The sequence below is a fragment of the Microtus pennsylvanicus genome, chromosome 5 (genome assembly GCF_037038515.1).
Source record: "Microtus pennsylvanicus isolate mMicPen1 chromosome 5, mMicPen1.hap1, whole genome shotgun sequence".
NCBI classification, from domain to species: Eukaryota; Metazoa; Chordata; class Mammalia; order Rodentia; family Cricetidae; genus Microtus; species Microtus pennsylvanicus.
The window spans coordinates 81,890,904-81,911,247 of record NC_134583.1 but is presented as its reverse complement, the minus strand read 5'-3'; the positions used below and the strand labels follow the sequence as shown (position 1 = coordinate 81,911,247).

The following is a 20,344-nucleotide window of genomic DNA, read 5'->3' as shown; positions in this document are numbered from 1 at the left end:
TCGGAGATTTTCACTTCAAATGGGATTAGTGCTTTGCCTGGGGGGCGGAGGGGGGGGGGGAGAGCGGGGAGTTGGCCCACAAAGTTCCTTCCGCGCATGCGCAGCAGCTGACCACATGGCGGCCTAGAGCAGCAGGGTACTGCGCAGGCGCAGTGGGGAACAGCTTCGAGGCGGCTGTGGCAGCTGAGGGAAACGAAGCGGGATGGCCACCAGACCGCAGCCGTTGGGTGTGGAGCCCAAGGGATCAGCGGAGCAGCTTTACGGGCCTGAGGGGGCTGGAGGTAGTGGCTGAAGGGCGCCTGGGTTGGCCGGGAGAGCTGGTGGGGTGACATGTCCTCCTGTCGAGGCCTGAGGAGATGGGCGGGCGGGCGCGAACCCTGGGCGGAGGCCCTAAGGGGGCGACTGTCGCTTCAGAGCCAGCCCGCTGCCCCCCTGCGATGCCAGGCCTAGTGTGGGGTCTTCCTGTCACCTTCAGAGCAGGCTGGCCCCGGGGAGCCCTGTGGCCGCAGGCCTGGAGTCAGGTGGCCCTACCCAAACTGGAGTCGCCCTGTGCTTCCAGAACTTGACGCCATCCCGGGTGTCCGGATCGCCTCTGAGCAAAACTTCTGTTCTCCAAACTTCTGCAGAGCGATTTAGTGTCTATGTATTGGGGCGATAAAACATATTATTATTGAGATGAACTCAGTTTATACAAAAGCACAGAGCAAGGTGGGCTTACACCGTGAGTCTACCCTCCAGCATTTACATTTATGACTTGTTCGTCACTTCCCCCCTCCCCCATTACCCAATCCCTTGTTTCATGACAGAGCACTCCAGAGAGCAGTGGCATCCATAAATGTCCCATGTAGATATCTAGAGACAAGAGCCCCAGAAAAATAACACTCTCACTACAGCTAAAGAATGGCGCCAGCAATTCCTTTATCTCAGCAAGTATCTAGTTGATTTAAAAAATTTGCTAATTGTTTTAGTATTTTTTTTACAATGCATTTATTTGGATCAAAATCTACTTTCACTAATTTTTTGAGATTAAGTTGATTTTTGATTTTAAATTTATTTATATATTTATTTATTTTGATTTGTCTCTTAAGACTCTGTTATTCCTTAGGTGTCTTCCTTTCTACCCCCTTTCCCTTTGATGTTAAAAAAAATTCTCTCCACAGTTTCCCAGTCTGGATGGTCTCACATGCACATTTAAGTGCTGTTTACTGTGGGTCTCTAGCCCTGCCTGAATTGTTTCTTAGAACCTGACCCAAAAAATAAAAAAAATAAAAAAAAGAACTTGAGCCTTAGTCAATAAATATTAGCATCAGTTAGGTGACTCATAATGTCTGCTTCCTTTATTGTGATGGTAATGACAGAAGTAGTGATTTCCTACATCTAATTCACCAGAGAATTAAAAATAGGTGTATATATTGGCTATAAATATTTCTGGGCAGTAGTGACACACACCTTTAATCCTAGTGCTTGGGAGGCAGAGGCAGGTGGATCTCTGAGTTTAAGTCCAGCCTGGTAAACAAAGCAAGTTCCAGGACAGCCATGGTGGTTACATAGTGAAATCCTGCTTTTTAAGAAAAAAATAAATAAAAGAGACAAACAAACAAAAAAACTAAAAAATGACTACAAAATGTTACTTTATGTGGAAACTTTATAATCACTGTCAATTGTCTATAGAAAAGCTATGTGAATGTATACTTTAACCAGATCCCTTACTAATACATTTTGCTTATAGTCAGTGTGCTTTTGCATAATACTTCCTAGAACTTCCTAACTGATAATGCTACCAGCCCATCGTAGTGATATTTCAATTACTTTCCAGTTTTTTAGCAATATCCTCTTGCCCCAGTGGTGACTATTAGGGGCTTGAATATGCAGGCACCCTTAGTCACGTCCTTAGCCTTTGGGCTCAAGGTGAACTTGACCTTGTGAAAAAGGCTAGGCTGGACTTCAACTGTTGACGTTCCTGCCACTCCTAAGATTGCGTGTCTGTGCCGTCACTCCCAGTATCCAACGGGAATTCGAACTTGACCCAGCTTTGATGACATCAGCAGCACAAGGGAACTAAACATAGTGCTGCCCTCACCGGGAGTTTTGTGAGTGAATATGCTTGGTGCTATTGCACCAGGTAGAAAGGCTATCCATGGAGGGGCCCAGCTCACATTTTTGTACTACCCATTTTGGGACAAGGATCAGTAACACTGTTCTGGTTAGAGATCTGTCCTCAGCTAATCTCAGTATCAGCCTAGGTCTTGGACCCATCTCCTGGCTATTTATACCACCGAGTTTGAAATGTTTGGTTGTATCTCCACAGGGCAGCGTGTGACCACACAGAAAATTGAAGGCTTAATGGAAATGGTGAAGAAGTTGCAGAAAGGTCATGTGTCTCTTTTGCCTGTGAGACTTACCCTGAGGTTTGAAGTCAAGCAGATGTAGATTCAACTCCAAGCACCACAATTCACAAAAACAAGAAATTATTTTATTCATATTAACTTTCTTTAAGACTTAAATTTGGGGATGTGTGTATTGAGGTGCAGTTAGGGCACCAACTGCTTATGCAGAGGACTGGCTTTGTTTCTCAGCACTCATGATGTCTCACAATTTTTAGTAAGTCCAGCTCTAGGAGATCTGATCCCTCTTCTGGTCTCTGCAGGCACCAGGCACACATGTGGTGCACAGACATATATGCAAGCAAAGCACTCATATGCACAAAATAAAATAGATGCTTTTGAACTTAAATTTTAATTTTTAAGAAACATTGTGTGTGTGTGTGTGTGCGCGCGCGCGCGTGCAATGGTTCATGCTCACACACACATCCATACATACACTCACACACACAAAATGCCAAAGAATGTGTCAAAGTCAGAGGCTAGCTTAAGGGAGTCAGTTCTGTCCTTCTACTGTGTGAGCTTGAGGGATCAAACTCAGGTTGTCAGACTTGGTGGTCTTTACCCACAGCACCATCTCACTGGCCCCTTAAATTTTAGTTTTTGAGCAAAAAATGGGGCCCCCAATGTCTTAAAATTATGGAAGCATGAGTGGATAAAAGGCAGAATGCTTTGCCAAAACCTTATCCCAAGTCTCCATCGATTGCACAACACTGTTAGATCCAGAGGTTTTACCCATAACTCTTCAATCTCATGTTCACTGTATTCTTCCTATTTCTTCTTGTTTCCTCCTCAGGACAGGCCTTTGCACTTTGCACCCTCCACTCTACCCAGAGAGCCCAAGGGCCTTCCTTTCTCACATCTGAGAAGCACCCTGAGCTTTACCTGTAGACCTTTTCCTGCGCTTTGTTTCTCTTCACAGAAGTTACCACTGCCTTGACTGTCATACTCCAAGTCTGAGACTATAATGTAGCCCCTGAGCCTATGAGATGCTCAGCAGATAGGCATGAAGGGAAGGCTGTAGGATACTGGGCAATCACACTCTATCAACAATGAGCTTCCTTTTTGCCCTGCAGTGGGAAGTCTAGAGCCCCAGATTGAGGTCCTGATTAACCGCATTAATGAGGTTCAGCAAGGTGAGCCCAGTTTTGGCTGCTATTCAAGACCACCTACATGTTTTTCCGGGCTAGGTCCAGTAAAATGTGGAAATACAGGCGTCCTTGTTAAATATCTGTAGTTCTTTTATGAGAGCGTAAGTGAAAGCCCCTTTGTGTGTAATTGCCAAAGCCTTCATTTACCTGTGAATGGCCTTGCTGCCACCTGAGTCCAGAAAGAAGGGCCAGGATTTAGAAAGCCTTGTTTCTTGTTTTGTAAAATCTGGGCCCCTCTAGGTTTTCTTGGAGACAAATATGAAATGTCATTGTTTGAGGCTGTGCTTACCAAATGTTTGTTCTTTTCTTTGGTAAAGCAAAAAGGAAAGCCAGTGAGGAGCTTGGAGAGGCCCAGACTGTCTGGGATACCCTGCAGAAGGACCTGGACTCATGTAAGTTAACTGAGAGTCACTGTAAGTTCCCAGCATATCTTAGACTTCTCTCAGTGCAATGTCACAGGCACTTGATAGCCTCACCAGGGCCAGGACTCTTCTCTTCCTCCAAGGTCATATTCTTCTAGCATTCCCATCTTCTAATAGGAGAGTTCTGGAAATGCCTTTGAGGATACTTCTGCCCCAAGTCCTTTGCAGAGATGATCCTCCAGGTATTACCACAGATCATACAAGTTCTTGCCTCACAGCACCGGCTCTGAATTACTAGAGAAGTCTTTTTATGATCTTGTGTCACCTGGTCACATGGCCCTTTTTGATTGATGTGGTTCTCCCCAGTCCTAATGGATGTCACACATTGTCCTCACAGACATCTCTTGTGAATGTTAGAGCCCATTGTGTTTACGGGAGTGTGAGTAATAGGGGTGGGAACTGACCTCAAAGAAACTGCATCTGTCTTGGGCTCACAGATATACCTTGCCTGTCCTTGACATTTCTGTGTTTGGTTCCTGATGTCTGAACCTTCATCATGTTTTCTAGTACTTGAAGAAAAAGCACGTCTGAAGGATATCTGGAACAAAAAGCAAGGTATCCCCATATTTCCCACTCTAGGCTTTGTGATGCCCTTTCTAAGGCTACTCGCTCTAGTAGCTAGAACCTTAAGACCTCTGACCTGTGCCCTTCCCATGGCTGTTACCAGATCCAGAAAATGTCAAAGTCCAATCAGGTGTCCATAGACTTCACATGACCTGTTTTGTTCCATCTGGCAAACCTGATGCCTCAGCAAGCACTCAGAGGGCCCTGTTGTCCTTACAGAGACCCTGAAGGTTCTCCGGCTGCAGTGCCAGGAGAAGGAGAGCGAGACACAAAGGTGAGATGCCATGCCTGCGGTGGGCCCCTGAGTGCTCTGTTACTTCCCACACCACCCACTGACTAGAGAGGAACAGGATAGAAGTCCTCGGCCTGCCCTCTGGGGAGTCATTCAAACACACGACTGAATGTCGGTTCCCTTCCCAGGAAGCACAGCATGCTACACGAGTGTAAAGAGAGAATTTCTTTCCTGAACTCTCAGATTGACAAGGAGAAGGACAAACTAAGACAACTGAGGTGAGCTAAGAGGATGAGGCTTGGGCTGGAGATGTGCTCTAGGTACAGGAATGCCCTGGATGATCAAGGGGGCAAATGTATTCCCTGTGGGATAGTGGTAATAAACAAAGTCCCTAAGTGCTATACAGGCTTAGGCCTCAGCCAAGCTCTGTGGTAGTTTAGGTTGTGATTGGCTCCTAGGTTGGAATTTGAAGAACAGCTGGAGGCTTTGATGAGTCAGCACAAGGACCTCTTGGAATTTCATGTGAGTCATACAGAGCTATGCCACCTACACACTTGGTTCCTGTGCAACTTTGGTCCTGCACTGTCATCATATGTCCAGCCCCTGGTGACCACTCTTGAGGTGCTTGGTGTCCTCACTGCTTGTCTTTCACAATCACCAATATTGCTGTGTCCATTCATGTTCTGGGAGTACCGTGATAACACCAGTGGAGTCATCCATGGACAGTGTCCATGCATGCGTTTGAGACTGTCCCACAAGGAGAGACACCAGGGAACAAACAATAACACTCACCTGGGAGTTCCCAGACACAGGAGAGACAGCAGGGAACAGTCAGCATTCACTCTAGGAGTTCCCAGACACAGGAGAGACAGCAGGAACAGTCAGCATTCACTCTAGGAGTTCCCAGACACAGGAGAGACAGCAGGAACAGTCAACATTCACTCTAGGAGTTCCCAGACACAGGAGAGACAGCAGGAACAGTCAGCATTCACTCTAGGAGTTCCCAGACACAGGAGAGACAGCAGGGAACAGTCAGCATTCACTCTAGGAGTTCCCAGACTCCAGTAGGGACACCAGGGAACAGTCACCATTCACCTGGGAGTTCCCAGACACAGGAGAGACACCAGGGAACAGTCACCATTCACCTGGGAGTTCCCAGACACAGGAGAGACACCAGGGAACAGTCACCATTCACCTGGGAGTTCCCAGGCACAGGAGAGACAGCAGAAACAGTCACCATTCACCTGGGAGTTCCCAGACACAGGAGAGACACCAGGGAACAGTCAACATTCACCTGGGAGTTCCCAGGCACAGGAGAGACACCAGGGAACAGTCAACATTCACCTGGGAGTTCCCAGACTCAGTAGGGACAGGGGTTAATGTCAGAAGAGAAGGTCAGTGAGGAGACCACGGAGGAGAGAAGAGAAGATACACTTCAGAGAGTGGCTGAGGATTGTAGGTTTGCAGATTTTAGGGTTGAAATACTTTGCCTTGAACCTGTTTCCAGGGTTGGAAGGTCCAAAGAGGGAATGACAGGGTTAGTGCCACCAAGGTTATGCCATGGTTTGCGTGCATTGAGGGGCAGGGAACTAGGAAGTGAAACTTAGGAAGGAAACGACTAGATCTGTACAGGCTTCTCTGAAGCACGAGGAAGCTGGGAGATCTGGATGGGTCTTTTTGTGCCACCCCTCAGAAGCCTGAACATCTGGCAAATGAGATATGTGCTTTGGACAGCAGCAAGGAGCAGCTGCTCAAGGAAGGTGAGGCCTGGGTAGAAGGGTGGCCCTCACCTGCTCCAGCCTACCCTCACCTGCTCATTACTCTTTCTCTCTGCAGAGAAACTGATGGAGGTAAAGCTGGAGGATGTGAAACATCGGCTGTATGCCCTGTGCAGGCCTGAGGGGCCTTCCACCCTCACCGAGGGGCTCTTCCTCCGAAGCCATGAGGCAGCTACAGCATTGTAAGATGCGGGGTGGGGCAGGAAGAGGAAATACCCAGCACTGAATCTTTCCCCCACTTCCAGGCAGCTATTCAAGGAGGAGAACAAGAAAGCTGAGGAGCTCCTAGAGGCTGCAGCTCAGCACCACCAGCAGCTGCAGCAGAGGTGCCTACAGCTGCAACAGAAACGACAGAGGTAGGCGTGGAGCTCCTGTGTCCTCATTCCTCTCACGAAGATGAATGACATCTGCTTCCCTTGTTCTACCATGTGCCTTTTCATTCTTCCGCAGTTTGCCTGCATCCCTTCTCTTTGTTCATTCTTCCTTAACAGGCTGAAAGAAGAACTGGAAAAGCATGGGCTACAGATCCTTGCTCAAGTTCAGAGTATGCAAGATGAAGGAGACAATTCACAGAGGATGGTACATCCTGGAGCAAAGGGAAAGGAGGATAGTGGCATTCCCCAGAGTACAGACTGTGGGAAAGAGTACTCATACTGCAGGAGGCATAGCTAAGGCAAAGGTGTAAATCCACGGTAGCTTGGGCACAGAAAGCTGGAAGGGGGAATGGCACGAGCAGGGAAATATTCCTGGACCTTTACCTCCCACAGGCCAGTCCCAAGCCCCTAGGAGTCCATGAGGAGAGAGACCAAGAGTGCCCACCAAGCAGGACCTGATACCCACCCTTCTTGACCTGGAAGACTTACCAGGTCACCGTATGGGGCCCTTTGAAATAAAAGCTGTTTTGTATAGTTTGCTTCATCTGAGTATGTCCTGGGTAGGAGAATGGGTGTTAGGGTCAAGCCCCTCAACTCTTTGAACCTGGAGATACATTGGTTCAATTTTAATTATTGACTAGCTTAGGGTCCATACTGTAAGTCATTAGTTAATTGCTCTTACTCACTCTTGCTCGCTCTTCTGCCCCTGGGCAGAAGGATACTGATGTGGACCTTCTCACAGGATCTGAATCTACCTGTAGTTTAATTCCTTCATATAGGCCCACATAGCATTGACTTAGAAATAAAAGGAAGAGCCGGGCGGTGGTGGCACACGCCTTTAATCCCAGCACTCGGGAGGCAGAGGCAGGCAGATCTCTGTGAGTTCGAGGCCAGCCTGGTCTATAAGAGCTAGTCCCAGGACAGGAACCAAAAGCTATGGAGAAACCCTGTCTCGAAAATCAATAAAAAAAAAAAGAAAGAAAGAAAGAAAAGGAAGATACATCGCCAACTCTTACTTAATTCTAGAATCCACCTCATTCTTTAAGCAAAGCCAGTGTAATTTGAATCTGTATGTAGTCTGTATTGTTCATGAACAACACAGTGTTACAGGAACATCCCAAATTAAAAATGGTCATTTGTTTGCTGAGGACATAAGTGGGCAGACCCTCCCCATTCATCCTTGGTTCTTCTGGGACCTGGCTTGGTTGCTATTTGTTTTGTTGTTTTCCTGGTAATGTGCAAATTAAATGTATATTCTCCACAAATAGATATGGAGACAACAAAGAAAGATTCTGTCTAATCCAGCCTAGTGAATAAATGAGTCAGTGGGGTGATTTACAAGAGCATGGATAATGCATAGGCAGCTATACCTCTTAATGAAAAGTCCTGCCCCAAGTCAGTTTTCTTCCTCTTATAGGTTGTAACATTTGGGAATGAGGGAGTATTGAATGGAATCCCAGAAGAGAATCTTGTAAGGGTCTCCCGAGAGCCTTGTGACTTCTCCCTTCCATGCAGAAGTGAATGCTAACAGCTCTATTCTCATAGAGTTCACTATCTTCTGTGTAGTGTGTTTCATTGCCATGATTTGGGGACAAGGGTCCTATAGGTTGCCACAGTCTCTGTATCTTCAAGATGGGCATGAACTTGCTAACCCTGGAAGAAATATGTATACTACAGAGCAATAGTAAATCCCTTAAGGTAAGACCAATTCTCCCAAAGAACAGTACTCCTGTTTTGTTTGTTTGGTTTGAGACAGAGTCTCACTGTGTAGTCCTGACTGGCTTAGAATTTGCTATGTAGACTAGGCTGATCTCAGATTCACAGAGATCTGCCTGCCTTTGCTTCCTGAGTGCTGGGGTTAAAGATATGTGCCGCCTTGCTTGGTTTGTACTTTAGAATTTAATGCTATTCCCTTGAAACGACAACCAGAATTGAGCCATTCCAAGCTTCACCACTAACTGAGTATAGTTAGTGGCTCTGCTGATCAGGTGTCAACCTCAGGCAGAGGCCAGATGATGCTACAGTTAGTTAATGGCCCTTAGAGCTACATACACCCTATCTTTTCCCTGTCACTTCAGAATTTCCCTAATAGCAATTCTTAAATTGGAACCTCTCTGCCCCAAAGCACATTTTATACTTACACTTTTCATTTTTTCTGGAAGCAGTCTTGCCTTTGTGGAGTCATGGCGATCCAAGTACCTTTAGTGGGGCCACTGTTGTGTCTGTTAGCTTTGGGTTTCAGTAGTGCACCCAAGTAGTTGAGCTGGAAAGTGGGGCCAGTCTAACGTACTATATTATAATCTATGAATACGTTACTTTATATGGTAAGAGAACTTTGAATATACGGTTAAATACAGGGTTTTGTGATGGGTGGATAACCAGGATCATCCCACATATCCAAAGAAATACTAGAGAGAAGTCAGGGACAGACAGATTGGAAGATGTTATACTGTTGGCTATGGAATAGTATTCCCCCATTGGGGAACTTTTACATAGCCAAGGGGACAAGGTTCTCCTCACTAAGTCCACAACTAATATGTAATTCATCAAGATTTTATTTATTTTTTTCATTTTATGATAAGAACTCTATACTTGAGATTTTTAAAAGATGATTACATTTTAAGGGATAATAATGGACGTCTCTGTTGACTTTTTACTTGAGACAGGCAGTTATCAGGTCTCATGAGCGGGGAATGACACAAAGTTTATATTCAGGTGGGACATTGCCAAAGCCAACTGTGATAGGATTGAGGTCGATGTCTTTCGGGTCAACCAGAGACTTCAGATTAAAGTGCTGCAGAATAGCAGACAAGAGCAGAAACAATTCCATGCGAGCCAGGCCTTCTCCAACACACACACGTTTTCCTAGAAGTAACAACAGTGCTGGTGAGATGTGGAGGGATCCTTGTAGAGCTCACACTTCTAACACTGAGGTATTGGAAGTGTGGCAGAAGGCTTCAGGCAAACACCTGAAAGGACTTCCTGTCCCTGCCCATTGGTCCCTGGACACCAGTGGTCATATGTCAGAGAACAAGAGTGCCAGTGACGTTGACTCGGGCGAGCTTTTGACACCACTCATTCGGAACTCTGCTGCATAAGCATGCAGTACTGTAGGGAAGTGGACCCAAAGCTTCTCTGCCATAACTACAGGAAGGTGGGACAGGGAAGCCTAACATAGGTGGTTAAAGTTATCAAACTGACTGCGTCTCTCCTTTACTGGAACCATTGGTGAGGCCCTGAGATGGGACCACCTAGAGGGTCCAGATGCTGGCTAAAGAGAGTTCAGGCAGCTGAAGAACAGACTTTAGCGATTTTTGTGGAAACTTATGAAGAATTAGGTAATATAGTTTTGAGAGCTTTTTACGGCATCTGGTTAAAGTAGAAACAGCTTAACAGTTTAACAATCTAGAAAAAAAAATGTCCACTCTGTGATAAAATAATTAACCCAGTCCTCATTTCCAGGACTTCTGGTGAAATATGATATCTGACTTCTCTGAACAGGGAGGAACAGACTTGTGTTATGTGTTACAATGGCATAGGTGGTAGGGATGGCAGTCGTCATCTAGGATAGGTGAAGAGCATGTGGGAAGTAGGCATAGGATTGGAGAAGACAATTTCCCAGGGATGGTTTGACCCCAGAGCTCTGCTTACCTGCAGAAAATGGCTTGAAATAGTCACTGTACTTGAACTTTCCATTTTCATTCAGAAAATGCTCAGGATTAAACTTCTCTGGTTCTGGAAACTCTTGGCTGTCATATAGAAGGGAGTCCAGAGTTGGAATCACAACTGTACCCTGGAAGAAGTAGAAGTTCCTATTAGTCAAGTTAAGAAAACATAGGCTTCATCAGGAAGAGCCTTGTGAACAGGGCTTTTGGAATGTTACATTATGAAGTACAGCATATTTTTATTTGTCGTGTCGTCTATTTAAGGATTACATAGAAAAGAGCTAGGGATCAGATATAAGTGAAGAGGAAGGCCCTATATCTTTTGTAGGGTGCATCCCAGGTTGGGTTAGTGATGCCATGGGATCTGTGTTATAATGTTCTACAAGTCCTATGGACCAGTAGAAAGAGACATTTTCCACAATTCCCTTCATTCTTTGGTTCACAGGGTTATTGAGGTGACTGTGGGTGAAGTGTTCTGCAGGTTAAGAATACTGAATTGATCCCCACATGGCAGCCACATACGCTCAAAGGTGTCCTTGAGTTTCAGTCCCGAAGGGCATTTTAGGTAATAAATGAACAGGACAATGCCCATGGAGGGCTCTCTGGTTCATGCCTCACCTTAGGAATGACATATCCTCGGAACTTGGCATCTTGGGTTGCTTCATGGGGCAGGTTGGAGGGGACAAGATTGATGAATCTCTGAATCTCATGCACCACAGCATCCATGTAGGGCATCTCCAGTCTGTCTTTGACAGCGGGGACACGGCTTGGCCCAATAACTCTGTCAATTTCTTCATGAAGTTTCTCTGTCAATATATAAATGAGATCAATTTAAAGGTTTAATTCAGAATTGATGTTTACCTACTATCCACCAATATATAGAATTACTTCCATCTACCTGCTCACTTCTCTGCCATCCACCTACCTATTCACTTACCCCTCTGCACTCTCACTCACCTACTCATCCATCTATCTCAACTAGTTCCTGATCCCTTCATCCACCCACACTCTATCTAATTACCTTCTATTCATCTGCCAAGCCACCCATTGCATGCTTATGGAGCACCTTATCCTGAATTTATAAGCCTCAGGTACTTTGAATTGTTAAATCGCTTCCTCACACATGTCAGTGAAAGCTAAGATCTGTGAGATTATTCACAACTGACATGAAGTTTGGGCATCCATTGTCATAGCTGGTGATAGTTTTTCCCAATTCTCTTCATATGAGGAGTATAGATAACAAAAAGATCTTGAACATTTCTTCTTGAAGAGAAATTTTTGCGTTATCACCCTAGGCTGGCTTACTATTGTTAGAAATAAGAAGAGGGTGACAGACTAGAATATAGATCTTGAAATCTGAAAGTCCCTGTGATTACAACAGAGGTAACAGCAGTCTTTGCCAAGTTCCTTAGTCTTTCTGTGTTTGGAATTCACTATGGGTCTCTATAATGTGTAGTGATATGTAAGTAAAGGCTGTATTTAAGTGAAATGTATAGTAAAGCCTTTGTGTCTGACTTTAAGAGAAGCATCTCACCAAAGTCATTGCTATGCTTGGGTTAATCAGTAGAGACTGAGAAATTGTTTTGAGACTATTTAAACCTGGAAGAATTGTTTCTCTGGAGAGTCTGCACTTGGTGCTCCCCAAGAGCTTGCAGCTACACCGAGCTTGGTCCCAAGACACTCCTGGCAGACCTAGACTTCTTACTTTTGATTCTGGCTTGCCAAAATGAGAAGGGACTGAGATTTGTGTGGGTCTTTTGCTCTCATGGACAGCAAGAACAAGATTACTTTAGTAGCTGGAACTTTTCCCAACCCCAATTAACCTTGTGGTTGTTTGCATAAAGTAACTGGAATGAGATAGTCATGTGTCAGTCTTTTCCAAGAAGGCTGTGCCTCTCTGCTTCTTGGGACAATGAAGGCTTAGTATCTTGGTGAGCTTCTCTCTCTACTGCAGCATCTATAACCCAACATCAGACAATAGTAATATGTGGAGTGAAAAAAGCAAGGGGCATTAAGTTGTATATGGTATGGTATAATATTAAGGCATATATAAAAATAATGAGTTATGTTGTATTGATATTTAGTTTATATTAAATGTCCGAGTCACATGGGAATGCTACACAGTGGTCCTGAAATTTCACCAAATCTGGGGAGTGAGACAGGGAAGAGTGAGTTGGTTGGGCTCTGGCTAGCCATATAATGTTTGATGTGTTAAGAGCTCCAAAGTAAACAAAACAAAATGTCAGTAGATGTTCAGTTTGGTAGCAGATGTATGGGTGCCTGCCATTTACTTTCTCTTTGTCTATATTAGAAATTCATTAAATAATTGAAAACATTTTTAGTTCATATTTCCCTGTAGTTAATGTTCTAGGTACTGTAATTTGAATATTTCCCTCCCTAGACTTTAATCATCTTCAGTTTTCATTTTTCTGTGAGATGTCAGCATTGCTTACAGAAAGACCAGAGCTCAAAGCTTGGCCATGGGCTGACAGATACACAACCATGTTCTTGGGAAGCATTGCTTTGTCTGTAGTAGCTGCCCAGATCTACACCCAGCTCAGAGAATGGCAGGGTTTCAGGCCTTTGAGTACCTTCATCTTAGGTTGTAACCCTCTCTCAATTTCTCCCCTAAAGTTAATTCCCATCGATTTACATGTAGGGGTCATCACACGGCCTCTGTCTGGCAAATGTACATATGACCTTCTGCATACTGGATTAAGTCTCCTGTGCCTGCTTCAGGCACAGACTTACTCCTGTTTTGAAGAGAAAGTGAAGTGTATTTGGGGCTGCCTTGATTGCTTCTTTCTCAATCTCTACTTCAGAGTCCGCAGGGGTAAGATGCTCTGGGATGACTCCAACCTAGCCACTAGGTTATAGGCCTGTCTCAGCCTATAACTCAAAAAGTCTTTCTCAGGGGAAATGGGAACATTATTTTCTTCTTTGTAAATAAGTTATTTACAGTGCAGAGCACAGACTCATTCCCCTCTCCATTTCATCACTGGGTCATAGGCATCCCAGTGGAGTGTGTAGGGGAACAGCCAGTTCTTAGGTTACTAGGCCCTGGCAATAAGGTCTGTGCCCTTAAAGAAGTTCTTTCAGTGATCTTGGAGCACTGAGAAGGTCAGTAAGCAGCCACCGAACAGCAGCTGTAGCCTGGCTTGCATAGGGTGATCTGTTAGGCTCAGCTGTTCCACATGGGAGTTCAGCTTCTCATTTATGTACCTTCAATCTCTGGGTATTTCATGAGAATCAGGAGCCCATATCTCAGGGTTGTGCTGGTGGTCTCTGTCCCTGCAAAGAACAGGTCGGCCAAAGTCACAGAAATATTTTCCATTGTGTACATGGGTTCTTTGCTGTGTTTTTCCTGTGAAGTTGGAGACAGATAGGGACATGGTGAGATACATCTCTTCAGGTGTAAGAAGGTGATGCCTATTGCTCTTCAGCAGGGAGGGACCAGGTTATGTCAGACTCTACTTGTAGTACCACAAAACAGCCATCTCTACCTCATGACGGCAGAAGCCAGTGCTTCCAGGAAACAGGCTAAGCATAAGACTTTTCTTACCCAAACTTCAGGGCCTTATCCTTCTCATTAGAGCCAGAGTTGTCTAATAATGATAGCAGTCTTCTAAGCAACAGGAGCTAGTCTCAGCTTCTTTTTAGGCTCAAGGCTGAGCTTTTGGACCAGAGACTGGGAGAGGTTGAGCTAATTATAAGAGATTCTCAAATGGAAATTATCTAGAGGAAATCAGTGTAGGATTTTACGTGTTTTAAAGCCATTACAAAAAGAAAGGGGTAGCAATCTAAGTGGTTCTAGAGGCTGCAGGAATATGAAACTGGAGAGGCCTAGCAAACTTGGATAATAAATACTGAAAGGGGTACTGAAGTTTCCTCAGACAAGACTAGATTCTCCAAAGGGTTGCAGTTCATCTTGGCCTGCAGGGAGCTGAACAGAGGGACTCTTCCCTCCAAAAATGACCATAGAAGAGCATAGTGATCATGCTGAAGCCAAGCATGTTTATGAAAAACCATTAATATCAAAATACAACCATGGTGCTCAGTCTGAACACCAGCAAGTCCATCATAATGTGAGAACTGTATGCATTCTGCCCCACCCCAGCAAGCCCATCTCATCCAGTACCTTTTCCATCTCTCTAAGCAAACAGTCAGTCACATCCCGGGGACAGTTAGAGTCCAGCGACTGAAGGTGTTCCTTGGCTTTTTCGAGTGCGTACTGTTTTATTTCAGATGCGTTTTTCATTATTTTTCTATGAGTTCCGGGTAGATATCGCAGATAATCCGCAAAGTTATTGTAAAGCTAAGGAGAAGAAAACTATGTAACTGATAGGAACTTCCAAACAATGAATTTATGTTGCCTTTCCCATACTATTTAGAACATTGGGTCCAACTGTCTTTTGGGGGTAGTGCGGCTAGGAATGTGTACATGTGAGAAGACACAGGAACTGAAGTGAGAAAGGTACTGAGCCAACCTAGTCAGATGCCTTCTTGCAAGCTCCTGTTCTTTGCTTTTCTAGGCCTGTCTCTCCCACACAACCTGAATTTTTCTTCTTCTAATGTAAACAATGCAACCAAAGGTTCCTGGAAGAGGAGGAGGAGAATTGTCACCTGGATCCAGGGAGTACTCAGCAGGTAGAAGTTTTCATTGAACAAACTCATGAGTCTCAGACCCTTCTTGTCATTGTAATCAAAACGTTTGTTGAAGAGGATGTCCGCAATGACATTGAAGGGTGCACAGCCAACCAGGAAGGTGGGGTCGAAAGGCTGGCCTGAAAAACAGGTAGAGTGTAAGCATCTTGCTGTGGCCTTCCATAGTCAACTCGGTCTTTCATGAGTTCTCACTGAGGACATAAAGAATTATTTTGTTTTGTTTTGGTTTTTCGAGACAGGGTTTCTCTGGAGCTTTGGAACCTGTCCTGGAACTTGCTCTGTATACCAGGCTGGCCTCGAACACACAGAGATCCACCTGCCTTTGCCTTCCAAAGTGCTGGGATTAAAGGCATGAGCCACTACCGTCTGACATACTGAATTTTTTTCTTTGTTTCTTTTTATTTATTTATTTTTTTGTTGAAAAAAATTTCTGCCTCCTCCCTGCCTCCCATTTCCTTCCTCCTCCTCCCATTCCTCTCCTCCTCCTCCTACTCCATTCCCCCTCCTTCTCTAGTCTGAAGAGCAGTCCGGATTCCCTGCCCTGTGGGAAGTCCAAGGTCCTCCCCCTCCATCCAGGTCCAGGAAGGTGAGCATCCAAACAGGCTAGGCTCCCATAAAGCCAGTTCATAGTGAATTTTTGAGTCTCCCAGTGTCTTTACTTTTTAATGCTATGTAGAGTACAACAACCACAGCTGGCAGTTAGCCTTTCTCTTCTGGGAAGAAGAACTGGAACTCAAATGGAAAGGTAGTGCCCAGGGACCAACACTTTAGCTACCAACTGCCTCTAGGTTGTTCAGTGTCCTTGGGAGCCTAGCCACGATCTTTTCCGACTGCAGAGATACGAACCCTTGGTCTTCTTGAGTTCCTCCACCAGGAAGCGTGACTCTCTCTGGATGCGGGCCTCATTGCCCTCTTTCCCCATCCCATAGTCACGGAGAATGCTTAGGGAAAACCGCCGGACATCCTTCCAAGTGGGTCCATTATTGAAAATAATCCCTAAGACGAATAGGGATTATATTATTATTATAGTAATTCAATAGGAGTTACTCCGAATAGTCAATTCGTGGAGAAGCAGGGGAGGAGGGGGAAATGGTCTTGGGTCCTGGGTAGGATGTTCAGGTGCAGAAGAAGCACAAGAGAAGGGACCAGAAGGCTGTGTTTCCTAGTTGTTTCTTCTTAGTACCAGTTTATTTTCTTTGGTTTCATACTTACCATGCTAAATAAATTATAGGCAGCCACTCCAAAAGAGGATCCCTCCTCTTTTCTGTCTCTTGATAGAATTCTTAGCATCATTTCTAAACTCATGGATTTTAACCTTCACATCTCAAGCACTTCAATTCACAGCTTTCTGGTTTAGAGAAACATCATTTAATAAAATCTGAAGGTCACAGGACTTCCCATTTTGGGAGAAACTAAGCTAGAAAGACTGAGTACTATCCCTCCTCAGTGAAATGTTGTGGAGCCCTTTCCCTTTGAAGTGTTCTTTGTCCTCCTAGAACACGACCCAACGACCCCATGAAGACATTGGGAATCAGAAATCTGAAACTATTTTTTTCTTCCATCTCTAGCTCAGTTAATTCTGTGAGCCATTTCAACCCTCAAATCTGAATCTAAGTCGTCTTGACTGATGGCTTGCTTGTTAATTATCTCTTGGAGCCAGTTCAAAGTATCCAGGGCCTGCCCCACCCAGTCCCACCCAGTTTTGCCTAGTAAAGCCCTTCAGGCCTCTCTACACTCCAGGAGTTTTTAATTGTTCTTTACCCCCTTCTTTTCTTACTTTTCCACAATCATTTCTTCAGTAAATAATGTTTTGCTATCTACTGTGTCTATGGCACCTTCTAGGCTCTGAGCATTCGGAGAAAAACAATAATGAGTAATATCCACATGGGGTGCAGTGTTTGCTTGCATTTCATAATCTCTCCTATATTAACTGCCTAATCACATGTGAGATGCCTAGTGGAACACCCTGCAGAACATGTGAAAGTTCTCAGGAGACAGATGCTTACTGTGGTCTAAAGAACTTTTTAGAACAAGAGATGGCCAGCCGGAGAGGGGAAAGGGAAGTATGTGATATAAGTAAGAGCTGTGGGTCAGACTTAATGATTTCAGTTTTATCCTGAAGGTTAAGGAGTATCCTGATGGCTGAGAGAATGGCAAAGCTGCTAGCCTACTACTGCAGTAAGGGGGCCTTTCACTAGGCTGACTGTCTAGGAGGGACCATGTTTTCTCAACATTTACTCAAATGATGCATGTAGTTATTTTGGTACATTGCCTTACAAACACTCATATAATGAACACTGGAGACTCAAAGTCATCCCTTACCTAAGGATAGAAGCAGCAAATGCCTCTTAAATCTATCCCGTGAAAGTGCAGAACCTAATTCTACTGGTCCATTTTCTGAGCTTGACTGGAGGACAGGTAAGGGTCTCACATAAAGGGTTATGCTCTTTCCAGCAGGTCCTTGTCACTTTGCTTGATACTTCTGCGTAACCCGTGTGACAAGGGCTGAGACAGTTACTTTTGTACAGAAAGCCCCAGTACTGACTAAGGAACATCAAATGCTACTGCTCGAGGCAAGATAGTTTTGGAAACACAGACTGGGAAACCAAGCTGGACATGGAGGATAAGACATCAGGCTGAGCATGCTTTGATGTAAAATCTCACACAAAAGGAAAAAGCTTTGTAGAAATTTATCACCAGAACCAACTCAGGCAGAATTCTGGGACACTTTTCTCTCATCTGCTTTGGGATACCTGCTTACAAAGAGGAAGCCAAAAGGTCAGATAAGGTGGAGGCTGGGCAAGTAGATGGCACCAGTGAGCTGGGAGCATTCCTAGTTCTAGGTGCCCACACTCAATAGAAGGTGGAGTTGTGTAAATGGTTAGTCAGCTTGCATTCTAGACTTCCCTGCTACACGAGGGAACAGGTGAGCTAGACTCAGGACAGCACAGCTCTCTCTCTCTCTCTCTCTCTCTCTCTCTCTCTCTCTCTCTCTCTTTCTCTCTCTCTCTGCAGATCACCAACTACAATAGAGGAAAGCAAAGGCAAAGACCTAAAATCTGCTCCATCCCTATAAACAGAATGCCAGGCAGGTGAATTACCTCATGCTAAGTGAAAGCACTTGGGTGTCTGGAACCATCTACACTTCAGTTGACAGTTGAGGCTGTGTGTAAAGAATCCCAAGAAGTGCAGAAAAATACAAGGCACTGCAGATGGATGGATCATCTGGGGAAGATTTCCTGGGTTCAGAAACAGCCTATCTGCCTTTCTCTGTGATTTGATCAGTGCTATGGTAAGGGTGTGGGCCCAGAGGGCCTCTCATGGGGTTCACAGTACCTACTCAGTACAACTCTCAAAGCAGGTTCCATGCAGGTACAATCCATCACCCGAGTCTTTGCCTTTCTGTCTTCATTCTATTACTGTCACTACAGTTTGTTAATATTGGGGGGATTAAATGGTATGTACATCACTCTCCCTGTTAGTGTGCCCCCCTCTAATGGCCCAGAAAGCCAACTTACCCTTGTTCCTATACTCCTTGAACACAGGAATGTCCCCTCGGCCAGAGAACTCATTTTTGTGGTTCAGTAGCACCTCCTTGACAGCCTTGTAGCCATGCAGGACCACGATGCGCTTTGAGGCCAGGTGTATTGTGAATACTGGCCCGAAACGCTTTGCCAGCTACAGGGGCCAATGCACAAAGTGGAACGGGTTAGACGGGAGTCAGCCTACTCTAGACTACCCTCAACTCATCTCCTGTTATTGTCCCTGCTACTCATGGAGAGTTAGAGGACTTTGGGGGAAAGGTCATATTTGTTCAGTCTGTTGTGGAGAGACTCTCTTCACCTAAAGTTGCTGCGTTTGCAGGGGCCCTTTCCTCCATCCAGACACAATTCTCTTCTCTGTGGTTGTTTCATAAGTGGCAATGTTAATCACCCTATTTATTCCCAAAGTTAAGGCTCTACATGCCAGGATACTACCAGCTAACTTGGAGTCAATGATCCTGAAACCTATAGCTACCCTGTCATTAGCAAAGACAACCTGGAACACAGACATCAAACATCAATTTCATGCCTAGAAGCATTTTGGTGTTGGCTAGCCCATGCAGTGTTCACAGAATTAGTAAAAGGCAGATGTTGTTATTCTGGTGAGTCACAGTTGGCTCAATATTTCCATTTTCCCTTTCAGTCTGTCCTTAGACACAGGCTGATGCCAGCTGGAGTACACCTGTTATTGTATCACAGTTGGCACATGATGATATCAGCAACACTAGTATCTCTTAATAATTCCATCTGCATGGGGCATCTGGTCATGCATGGCACTACTCACTGTGAGTGTTCCATGTCCAAGATGGACTGGACTGTAAAATAGATGTAAATGCAAATATCATGATATCTAATCTCTAACTTGTTTCCTTGATGCAGCAATTTTTCTCTTACCTTGGTGAAGGACTTGGGGATATCCTTCAAATCCAGCTGAAGAATATTTCCAAAGAAAGGAAGTGGGAAGGGTCCTGGGGGTAGGTTCCAACTGCTATAGATCTGTTTCCAGACAGATATGATCAGGAGGGTGACCACCCACACCAGCAAGGCAACAGTGATGCCAAGAACAGCCATGGTGCTTCTGGGCTCCCGCTGCAAACTTGTGGGAATTTCCCAAGGAAAAACAAAGATTTTATAACGTGTCATTGAGAAGGAGGGTGACTCATCAGCCAATAAAACAATCTTCTTCCTTGGCCTAACGCCCTGGTTTATTATTAGCTACACTTGGCTATCATTTCAAAGGCTGAACCTTGTAGCTGTTGCCTCTTAGAAGCTACATGATCTGACATGGATGAGGCTGGGCTCTGGCAATCCTCTGGTTGTTGGCACCTGCCACAGTGCTGGTAAGTACATGGAGGAACACCTCACCAACCCATAGGCCAGTCCTGGGGGTGGGAGGCTGTCCTCCCCCTCAACACTGATCAGCATAGTGGGCATGCATTCAGATCATTGCACATGTTTGTTTGCTGGGGAAAGGCTTTTGCAAGGCAGTTCCAATGATATACTGCCCACTCCGGGTCAATGCCAGCCCCAGGCTACAAACACATAACTTCTGTTAAGTTGCTGCAGCACT

At 45.0% G+C, this 20,344-nt stretch overlaps 2 protein-coding genes across 2 annotated transcripts; one reads left to right on the top strand and one right to left on the bottom strand.

Annotated features, from left to right (window-relative positions):
- The first annotated feature begins 202 nt into the window (after positions 1 to 202).
- Syce1 (synaptonemal complex central element protein 1) lies at positions 203 to 7,409 on the top strand. The gene is made up of 13 exons (XM_075974905.1): positions 203 to 281; positions 2,309 to 2,371; positions 3,458 to 3,517; positions 3,850 to 3,924; positions 4,462 to 4,509; positions 4,738 to 4,792; positions 4,939 to 5,028; positions 5,209 to 5,272; positions 6,444 to 6,510; positions 6,587 to 6,710; positions 6,774 to 6,884; positions 7,020 to 7,107; positions 7,296 to 7,409. The coding sequence occupies exons 1-13, from the start codon at positions 203 to 205 to the stop codon at positions 7,359 to 7,361; spliced, it is 990 nt and encodes a 329-aa protein (XP_075831020.1). The 3' UTR covers positions 7,362 to 7,409.
- A 2,030-nt stretch (positions 7,410 to 9,439) lies between these two features.
- Cyp2e1 (cytochrome P450 family 2 subfamily E member 1) lies at positions 9,440 to 19,878 on the bottom strand. The gene is made up of 9 exons (XM_075972689.1): positions 19,669 to 19,878; positions 18,751 to 18,910; positions 16,079 to 16,228; positions 15,191 to 15,351; positions 14,706 to 14,882; positions 13,790 to 13,931; positions 11,186 to 11,373; positions 10,554 to 10,695; positions 9,440 to 9,767 (listed from the first exon to the last, which is right to left on the bottom strand). The coding sequence occupies exons 1-9, from the start codon at positions 19,843 to 19,845 to the stop codon at positions 9,583 to 9,585; spliced, it is 1,482 nt and encodes a 493-aa protein (XP_075828804.1). The 5' UTR covers positions 19,846 to 19,878; the 3' UTR covers positions 9,440 to 9,582.
- Positions 19,879 to 20,344: the final 466 nt, after the last annotated feature.

What these genes read in the sequence shown, in the direction of transcription:
- Syce1 (XM_075974905.1), top strand. Translation starts at nt 203, where the DNA reads ATGGCCACCAGACCGCAGCCGTTGGGTGTGGAGCCCAAGGGATCAGCG. An exon ending in CATTAATGAGGTTCAGCAAG is followed by an intron (nt 3,518 to 3,849) that starts GTGAGCCCAGTT and finishes TCTTTGGTAAAG; the next exon opens with CAAAAAGGAAAGCCAGTGAG. An exon ending in GGAGCAGCTGCTCAAGGAAG is followed by an intron (nt 6,511 to 6,586) that starts GTGAGGCCTGGG and finishes TTCTCTCTGCAG; the next exon opens with AGAAACTGATGGAGGTAAAG.
- Cyp2e1 (XM_075972689.1), bottom strand. Translation starts at nt 19,845, where the DNA reads ATGGCTGTTCTTGGCATCACTGTTGCCTTGCTGGTGTGGGTGGTCACC. An exon ending in GAAATACCCAGAGATTGAAG is followed by an intron (nt 11,374 to 13,789) that starts GTACATAAATGA and finishes ATATATTGACAG; the next exon opens with AGAAACTTCATGAAGAAATT. An exon ending in TTTCAAGCCATTTTCTGCAG is followed by an intron (nt 9,768 to 10,553) that starts GTAAGCAGAGCT and finishes TGTTACTTCTAG; the next exon opens with GAAAACGTGTGTGTGTTGGA.